At 50.8% G+C, this 10023-nt stretch overlaps 1 protein-coding gene across 1 annotated transcript in view; it reads right to left on the minus strand.

Annotated features, from left to right (window-relative positions):
• The window catches only part of plcb3 (phospholipase C, beta 3 (phosphatidylinositol-specific)), a 24305-nt gene extending 14555 nt beyond the window's left edge, over window positions 1-9750 (minus strand). The window contains exons 1-2 of the mRNA XM_068307842.1: window positions 8973-9750; window positions 3485-3571 (exon numbers count right to left, since the gene is read on the minus strand). Of these exons, the coding sequence (XP_068163943.1) occupies window positions 3485-3571; window positions 8973-9071 (186 nt within the window). The 5' untranslated portion in view covers window positions 9072-9750. The remainder of the gene's footprint in view (window positions 1-3484; window positions 3572-8972) is intronic.
• Between the last annotated feature and the right edge of the window lie 273 nt (window positions 9751-10023).

A 10023-nucleotide genomic window follows, 5' to 3' on the forward strand; every position in this document is an offset into this window, starting at 1 on the left:
TTGTAATGTAACACACACACATACACACACAAACACACACACAATGCGGGTAGGGCCTCGACATGCAGGTCTGGACTTGTGGAACATCCTGACTTGTTGAGCTCCACAGGGTGTGTGTGTCTGTGTGTATGTGTGTATGTGTGTGTGTGTGTGTGTGTGTGCGTGTGTGTCTGTGTGTGTGTGTGTGTGTGTGTGCGTAGGTGTGTCAGCAGCAAATCAGATGCATGTGAGTCAGGAGTGTGAGCAAATGTTCGCACAGGACAAGTACAAGTGTGTGTGTGATCAGGGAAGAGTGTAGGAGTGTGTTTTTACACAACATCTGTGTGTGTGAAGGGCATATTCCTGCCGTCTGTTCAGTGTGTGTGTGTGTGTGTGTGTGTGTGTGTGAGTGTGTGTGTGTGAGTGGCTCCATTCATCCTTCAAACACACATTTATCACTTCAGACTCTTTACTGTTCCAGATGCGAGTTCCTGTTCCTACATTTCCCAGAATGCTCTACTGCACTGAGACCGATCCCAACGTTCCGATCTGATCAATGTTTCTATTTCTTGATCAATAACTTATCCCACGCGGTTCAGGCAATTAGCCTCTGCTAACCCTTAATTTAAATCATGTCAAATTTCCCAGCAGGCACCTCTCCTGTACACCAGCGATCTGTCGGTGATGACGTTGAACAGTTCAATGCTGTACTTTCCTACGTACTGTTCCTACGATTTCAAGCCACAGCCTCAATGCTAACTACTGGCTAGCTGCTATCTTTTCAGGCTAACCTGTGCTAGCTGGCAGAAGCTAAGCTAACAGTAGCGGTGAGCTCAGTCTATATTCAGCCAATAAACACCAGAGCAATAAAAGGTCATGTGATGCAATCCTATTTCCATCCATATTGTTGCTTGACCTTTCCCCGACCCCCCTACCCCCCCATTGAATTTTTCAAAGATCATACAAATATAACGGGGGCGGGGCTAAACAATCAATCCTTTCCTCTGACGTGTCTGAAAGTTCGCCGCCGCTAAACACGTCTCAGGTGACCAATCACAGCTCGGATTGAGTGGCTCATGATGACGACAGGAAACTGATACACACACACACACACACACACACACACACACACACACACACACACACACACGTGTGTGCAGACAGCATGTGTTTCCACCCTCTGCTGCTGGCTGCAGCCCAACCGGCCAATCAGAGCGAGAGGAGACAGAAAAAGACTTTAAAGGACAGAAAACAAGAGGAAGAGGAGGAGGAGGAGAACAAAGAGTCGTTTGACGGCGGCGGAGAGAGAGATGGCGAGGAGTGTAGAGACGGAGCGACACTTAATACCCCTGTGAAGCTCCAGAGCTCTAACACTCCCCCCCATTTGTCCAGGAGATAACGCCGCCGCCGCCGCTCCTCCTCCTCTTCCTCCTCCTGGTTTTATCTCTTTGTCTTCCTCAGGACGGTTCACAGTTCCATCGAGGAGAAGCTAAACGGCTAAAACTGTTAGCAGGTTAGCGGACGAGTGCGGAGATATTAAAAAACGAGAAACACACACACACACACACACACACACACACACACACTTTTTTTCTTGGAGTTCTTTCTCTTAACATTAAAGAGCTGAGAGGCGTGAGGCGTTTGCTGTCAGTGGTATATTTGACCACCATGCTAAAGCAGTTAGCTACATGATAATAATGACATGAACAGGAAGAGGGATGGACTAGCGACATTTAAGCTCAATGCTAAGCTAATCTGACTTCCTGCAGCCTCGTGCCGAGTCATGAACGCCGCTGATAAACGCTGTGGCAGGAAGTTCCCCTGCTGTCACACAGGAAGTACAGGGACGCGTTGAACGCTAGGCTAATGCTACGCTAAGCGCCACGCTAAAAATCAATGAAAATGAATGGATAGGGAACATGGCGGCGGCGGCGGCGTCAGCTCATGGGCGTGATGCGGTCCAGGACGTCAGACAAAGTAGATCCGGGACTCGTTCTGGAACCGGGTCCAGCTGACCCGGAAACCAGAGCCGAGGCCTTTAAACGCTTCTTTTATATAAACACCTGATAAATCGTCCGTTTGTCCGATAAACACAACGAATATGTAAATAGTGTGTGTGTGTGTGTGTGTGTGTGTGTGTGTGTGTGTGTGTGTGTGTGTGTGTGTGTGTGTGTGTGTGTGTTACTAATAGATAATGTCAACAGAAATGAAGCCTGACGGCGGGAAATAAAGAGACCAGAGAAGGATGAAGCAAACGGTCGGTTTATCAACCAACACATACGACCGAGTGAAACACACACACACACACACACACACACACACACACACACACACACACACACACACACACACACACAAACACACACACACCTGAAACTGGATCCGCCCCCTCACCTCCACACCTTTCCAGGCTGACAGGACCTGAACGCCTCGTGGAAGGAGGAGGTGGAAAAAAAGAGGATGTTGGAGGGGGTTAAGGGGGTGTTGGGGAGGGATAAGGAGGGTTGGGGGGGGGGATATGGGGCAACTAAATCTCCCTCCCCCTGTCTGAGGAACATCCTGCCATTTTTCCCACGCCGGGGAAGCGAAGAGGAGAGGAGGAGTGTTTTTGCAAGAAATCACGGCGCTAGAACTCCGGGGGGGGGGGGCGGTCTCGGAGGAGGTGGGGGGGTGATGAGGAGGGACGGAGCGAGGGAGAAGATGGAGAGCAGAGAGGGAGGAAATGTCATCCCTCAGTTTATATTAGAGGAACAGGGTTTGCCTCTCCGGCTGACGGCAACCAGCTGCCCCCGAAGGGGGGGTGGGGGGTTGGCGGGGCGCCTGGATGGGGGGGGGGGCACCGGCACCAAACACGGGAGAGGAGCAAGGATGAAGGTGTCAGGAAAGAGACGGAAGAGAATGAAAGACGGGAACCAGTCAGAACTAAGTGAGGCGCCGGAGCAGAGGATGATGGGAAACAGACATCCTGCAGACGTGAAGGAGCAGCTTTTAGTCCTGAGGGCAAGCCCCGCCCACCTGGAGGCAGCTGGACCAATTAGAACCCTGATCAACCGGCTCACTTCCTGGTTCGTTTTGCGGATCTCGTTAATTTCGTTTCCCTCCGACCTGAAGGCGTCGCCGCCGCTCATCTGCCCGTCAACAGGTGAGGTCACTTCCTGTCAGCTCAGGAAGCGCAGTTCCACTCATCGGCCAGTCCCTCTGATTGGCTGATGAGCTTTTTTTTTTTTTATTCCGGGTGATGACATCATGAAGCTAGTGTACGTCGTCACGGTAACAAGTTCTGCTTCATCAGCTTTGAGGTCGTCTCGTTTTACAAACGCCGACGCAGCGGTTTTTAAAGCCAGTTGTTTATGAAAGCTCCTTTTAAAATTAAGATCATTAATAATTAATATTAAAAGTCAGCTCCATCGAATAACGCAAACGCTGACTCAGCGCTTTCTGTCCGATTGTGACGGACAGCAGCGGGATGAAGGTGTGTGTGTGTGTGTGTGTGTGTGTGTCTCACCAGGTTGGAGCCTCCGGTCCAGTAGAGGAAGAACCCGTCTGGGTCGACCTTTAGGGTCACCAGGTTGGGGGGGCCACTGTTGGGCTCCTGGACGACAGCAGAAGAAGAAACATCACAGAGGTGTTTGGAACAACAGTTATGTCGTCGTGACGACCAGCAGTTAAAATGAACATAGCGTCATCATGATGGAGTCGCACACACTCAACACACACACTCTAGCAGACACACACCAATGATCAGGACTGTCATTACAGGGACGGGTGAGTCATCATCATCACCATCATCATCATCAGGAGGGGGAGGAGCCATACTAGGCGCTCCAGTGACCAAGCGGACATTGAACACACCAAGGCGTCAGTGATGTACATGACAGACATTCTGGCTTCTGTTTTCCAACTCCGGGAGGCCCCGCCTTAAAGGAGGAGGCCCCGCCTTCGAGGAGGAGGCCCCGCCTTTAAGAGGCCCCGCCTTAAGGGAGGAGGAGGAGCAAACATCCTTAATCTAAAAAGAGATGAAGAAACTTGTTCATGGTCAATGAACGTGCAGCTAATCACATGTAAGCGTATGTTAGCGTGTGTTAGCATATGTTAGCATGCGTTACCATATGCTGAAATCATTTTCATTTATCCACCCTACATGTTTCTATGGTTATCTGGCTCCGCCTCCAGGAAATGCACTTTAGTCCATTTCAAACTAAACATACCTTCAATTTAGCCTCCGAGGATGGCTAACAGAGGGCGGAGTCAGGAGGAGGAGTCGGGAGGAGTGAGGAAGAAAGAAGAAGAAAGAACCGGGTCAGGAGCCTAGGAGGTGGGCGTGGCTACCTGAGATTATAGATTATATTTGATTAAAAGAGGGAAGCAAGCTCCGCCCTACCAGTGACCACAGACACGCCTCCTTCTACAGCACCTGCAGAACATTTTTAAATCTAAACACCTGGTTTGGGGGCGGAGCCAGGTGACACTCCAGCCAATCACTGCCGTTTCTCCACTGAAAAACTCAACTTTAAAGCAGATTTGACAACAAACAAACAAATGATTGTTTACAATGTAAATAAAAACAGAAACCAGTTGTTTGTTGTTGATGTTTTGATGTAAACTCAACGGTCCTGAGATGATAAAGTTAAGTTTCACTTGTGAAACTTATGGCTGCACCAGGATTTCAAAATAAATCTTGTGCAATCAGGGAAGTTCCCAGACCCCGTCAAAATAAAAGCACAGTAAAAAAACAACCCAATATTAAACATTTACCACAATGCTCATTTATTGAACGTATATGAGAAAATGATCACTGATTGATCCATAATAAAAGTACTAACACAGTATCAGAGTTTATTAGCTTATTGATCTATGATCGTAAGCCCCCTCCATACCCCCCCCCCCACAGTCTGTTCATTATTTATTCAACACTTTAAAAGATTCACCATTCAGTCAGTCAGACATGGAGAAGAGGGGAAATTCCACACACACACACACACACACACACACATCTGTCCACTGGAATGTGACGGGGTCATGTGACCTGCCCTTCAGACGTGTTGGGATGCATTTGCATAATCCCGCTGGGTTTTACATACCAGCTGCTTCCTAACACGCGTGACGGTCACTGTCAACCTCAGATTATCTATCGCTGTTCAATCGATACGATTAGAAATCCCAAGTAATTATTGTCCTGTATGTTTTATTAATTTGCATTAAGACCATAAAAGACTCAGAAAAACAAGAAATGACATTTAAAGACTTTGAAACCAGCAAAACTTCTTTAATCAGTCGTTTGTTCAGATTGTTGATCGATTGGACTGATCGATTATTGGTCCCACCTTCATTCATTTCTTCATACCCTTTTTTTTTGGTCGCAGGTCGAGGAGACGATAAAAAAGCTCCAGCAGCCTCAGCAGGAAACTATTACAGCTGCCACACACACACACACACACACACACACACACTGGGTGGTACTTCTATAATTATCTACCACATGTAGAAACCCTCCAAAGTGTCGCGTCCCTCATCTCTCTCTCCCTTCCTCGTCTCTTTCTCTCTTCATCACCCCCCCCCCCAGAGTACCGGACCCCCTGAGGAACACCTTCATTACCGGTCAGACCATCCTCAGAGGCTAACGCGGCTAACGAGCTGCTCCTGTTAATACACACACACACACACACACACACAGGTGTATGTCACACATTAGCAGCCGTTAGGCGACCTGGGTCGAGGGTCAGTGCGAGTGGAGGGCGTCGGGAGGCGGGGCTTTGGCAACAGCAGGCGACCTTTGGACCTGACAGGAAAAGGGGGAAGGAGGGGGGGGGGGGTGTTAGCTACATGCTAACTAGCGGATCAGTCAAGAGTCTTATTGAGATGAACCACTGAGGTCGCCGGTGGCGACGAGGACGGATTGACGAAGAGGAGGGACGGAGAGATCACAAAAGGATGGAAGTAAACGGAGTCAAGCTGGGACTGAGGAGGAGGAGGAGAGGAGGAGGAGGAGAGGAGGAGGAGTCCAGATGTCTGTCACACACTTCACATGTGGCTGTGGTTGACCTTCCAACCCTCCATCCCTCGTTTCTCACTCCTCTGTCAGGATGTCGACAGCGTTTCTCAACACGGCGCCAGGATTTCTTTCCTCATCATCATCATCATCATCTTCGTCATCAGTCTCGTCAGAACAATGAATCTAACCACGCCAAACCCAGATCCACAAAACCAGATCAACTAAACCAGATCAACTAAACCCAGATCAACTAAACCAGATCCACTAAACCAGATCCACTAAACCAGATCCACTAAACCCAGATCAACTAAACCAAATCCAATAAACCAAATTCACTAAACCCCCTTCAACTTAACCTGATCCATTAAACAAGATCCACTAAACCAGATTCACGGAACCTGATCTACTAAACCCAGATCCACTAAACCTGATCCATTTAAAGGTCGTGCTGTGGGAACGTTTTCCTTCCTGGTGCGTCGACTGAACGATGAGGATCATCTCTTCAATCACCACACAAACAGGAAGTAGATTCAAACGGTGATCTTCTTCTATTTTCATGTTTTTAGCACCGGATCAGAACCCAAAACCAGCCGGTCCGGCTACTTACCCCACAACACACACACACACACACACAGGGTGTGTTGTATTTTATTGCTAAGCTAACAGGTCATTACACGTCTGGACTGACCCTGATCGTCTTCAGGTGGCATCGAGTTGGAGAAAGTCTCTAAAAGTGCTGAACTCATCACACGCGTGTGTGTGTGTGTGTGTGTGTGTGTGTCTGCAGTGATTTTGGTCGGTTTCACAACGCCGTCATACGACTGAGCTCCCGCCACGCACAACAACCCAGACTGCACTGCAGGAGCGATTTCAAAACACAACAGTTTGCGTTGCGTCAGGCGTCTGGAGCCGAGCCTCTAATTACCGCCGCCGCCGCCGACGACCAATCAGGGCGCGGCATTGTTTGATGTCAACCGGTGTCATGTCAACACAAACAACTCCAAAAAGGAAAAGAAGTGGGAGGTTTCTAACCTGAAATGCACGTAAAAACCTGCAGAAAAGAGGCGGGTCTTGGGAGGAGGCGTGGCCTCTGGGGTTACTGGGCGCTCCTGCAGCCTCTGATTGGCTGCTGGGGAGGAGTTTTAACTGAATTGTGGTTGGAATTTAGTTTAAGTGAATTGTGGCTGCAGAGCAGGAGGCGGGGTGGGTGTGTGGGGGGGGGGTTGACTCCAACAGGAAGTCATTCGATGTGAAACGCACACACCCAGAACAAAACAACCACACACACACACACACGAGTAGTTTGTGTGTCATCGGAAGGGAGAGGAAATAAAATTTAAAAAACAGGGAGGATGGAGGGATGAAGAGGAGGGAGAGGAGGTAGAAGTGAGGCATGTGTGGGGGTTAAAAGAGGAGTTTTGGTGTAAACACCCCCTCTGCCCTCGGGCCGTCCTCATTCTCACTCCGCTGCAACCTTAAAGGACCAAACCGTCCACTTCCTGTTAGCCGCTAAAGTAAACCACATGTCCCACAAGCCCTTTGGTCGTAATGACATCATCACAGTGGGGGTCGTCGATACGTCCCAACATGAACCGTCAATAAGAGGTTCAATAAATGTTCAGTGTCACCTCAACCTAATGTGACTCCGCCCCTTCACCTGAAGCCACGCCTATGTTTTTATTAGTTCTTTTCAGTCCGAACAAAACACACGAAGAAGAGAAGCAAACAGATCCGCTACGTGGTGGTTAAATGTTAGCGTTTAACTGGATCAAAGTCCACGTCGCTCGATCAGCTGACTCCGCCCCCTCTGATGTCCACAGGTTCATGATGACGAGGAGGAGGAGAAGAAGGAGCGGACGACAGGAGCAGCTGAGGTGTTGGAGCAGAACAGGATTAGATGTGAACCCGGTGTCACTGATCCGGATTACTGCCGCCGGCCGGACGACCTATGAGCCGAAGGTCAGGACCGACTGTCAACACCCATCACTCTGTTAGGCTCCACCCACTCCAGGGAGGTTCAACAGCTTTAGGGAGATAGAGGAGTCAGTGTGACAGGGGAGGAGTCAGAGGGAGTCAGTACAAAAGGGGAGGGGCCAGCACAAGAGGGGAGGAGTCAGAAGGAGTCCGTGTAAAATGGGAGGAGTCAGCGTGAGAATGGAGGAGTCAAAGGGAGACAGCGTGAGAGGGGAGGAGTTCTGCACTGAAGGTCGAAGGTCGCCACCAGCTGATTGGACAATTCCAAACTTGTGGATTTGTTTTGCTTTCAGATCAATGTGAACACTTCACGCCACATTCACACCAGCACCTGAACGCACCACCACCAATCTGATTCTTAGCTCGTTGTCACACACACACACACACACACACACACACGAGTGTGAAAGTTCGATCCTCAGTCAACCAACAACTAGTTAATCATTGATTGCGCTCAGACACACACACACACACACACACACACACACACACATACCACACACACACACACACACACACACATACACACACACACACACACACACACACACACAAATTGTCTACAGGCGCGTCCCAGTCACCATTAGTGTTGACGTGATTCCGAGTCGGAAGCACAAACGGAACCATTACAGGTGTGAGTCAGAGTCCATGATCGGGTGCGCCCTGACCCAGATCCAGATCCACACAGGTGTGTTACCCCCCCCTCCCCACTGCACCTGGGGGGGCCGCGTTCACCTGAGCTTTAAAGTAAACCGGCTCGACCAGAAGTGAACGCGACCCACGCGTCTCTGGAGGCACCGGCGGGTGGTGGTGGTGGTGGGGGGGGGCCCTGCTGGGGGCGGGGAGCTATGTGGGACACCTGCAGCTCGCGCACACACATACCTGCATTTCCCCAACACACACACACACACACGCACGCGCGCGCGCTTGACCACAGTCAAGCCGCGCGGGACACAAACTGGCGCTCTTCTTGCGCAAGAACGACCCCGCGTCCTCCGCGCCGCCCGGTAACACAAATCAAACTCACCTCGTCCCATTTGATGAATTTGCCCCCCTTCTTCAGCGCCTCGTGGACGGACACGGGCTTCAGCTGCAGCGCGTGGACTCCCGGCTTCGCCCCCGCCATGGCGCGGGACTCTCTGCCCCGGTGCCAACGCCTAAACCCCGGCTACGGCGAGCTGGGCTCCTCGGGAGGACCGACGCGCTCCTCCTTCCGTCCTCCTTCCTCCCCCTCCACCCCCGGATCTCCTTTTTCCGGGAGGAGCGTTAATTGAAGAGCCGCGGAGAGGGGGGGGGGTCGGGGGGGGGGCGGCGCGGCTGTTCCACAAACGGCTCTTTAAAAAGTTGGTGACACTTTGAGGAACATGAAGTGGAGCCCGGAGGGACGCACAACTTGTCTGCTGCGGCCGCGCGCACCGCCGCTGTCTGACGCGCGTGCTCGCCGCGCGGCGGCGCGCCCCGAACTCCCCTTTTTTTTTATTATGACAAGCGTCTGCGGCGCGCGCACGATCCTTTAATCCTTCCTTCCTCCGACTCCTCTTCTCCTCTCCGCTCCAACTTTCTCCTCTTCCTCCCGCGCGTCCCTCCTCCTCTCCTCCCTCCGTCCTCCCCGCATGTTGTGCGGCGGAGTGGAGACCGAGCGCGTCACGTCACGTCGCGTGGAGTGACGAAGAGTGGGAGGAAGAAGAGGGGAGTTAGGGTGGGGGGTGTTCCAATCAGTTCCTGGGTTCTGCCGTTCCATCAGAAACGCGGTTCTGGTCCAGAAAAAGCTTCTCACGTGAGAACGAAACCGGTTTCAGTTCTGGTTCCGGTTTTTCTGCTCATCAGGTCGTTAAACCGACGTGGCGCGAGGAGGTCTCTTTACTTCCTGTTCACGCGCACAATCGATCACTTCCTGCTCTGAGCAGTTTGATGGTGATGTTGACCCTCCGATCAATCAGTTTAAACAGATCAATACAGCAGATGTCAGAGTTCCGCTGTCCAGACGTCCCTGAAGGCAGCACCGATAATCACGTTCAATTTTATTCATGTTTAATTAGTTGAGATTATTGGTGATGATCAATAATCAGATTTAGAGA

The sequence above is a fragment of the Antennarius striatus genome, chromosome 23 (assembly GCF_040054535.1).
Source record: "Antennarius striatus isolate MH-2024 chromosome 23, ASM4005453v1, whole genome shotgun sequence".
Taxonomy (NCBI): domain Eukaryota; kingdom Metazoa; phylum Chordata; class Actinopteri; order Lophiiformes; family Antennariidae; genus Antennarius; species Antennarius striatus.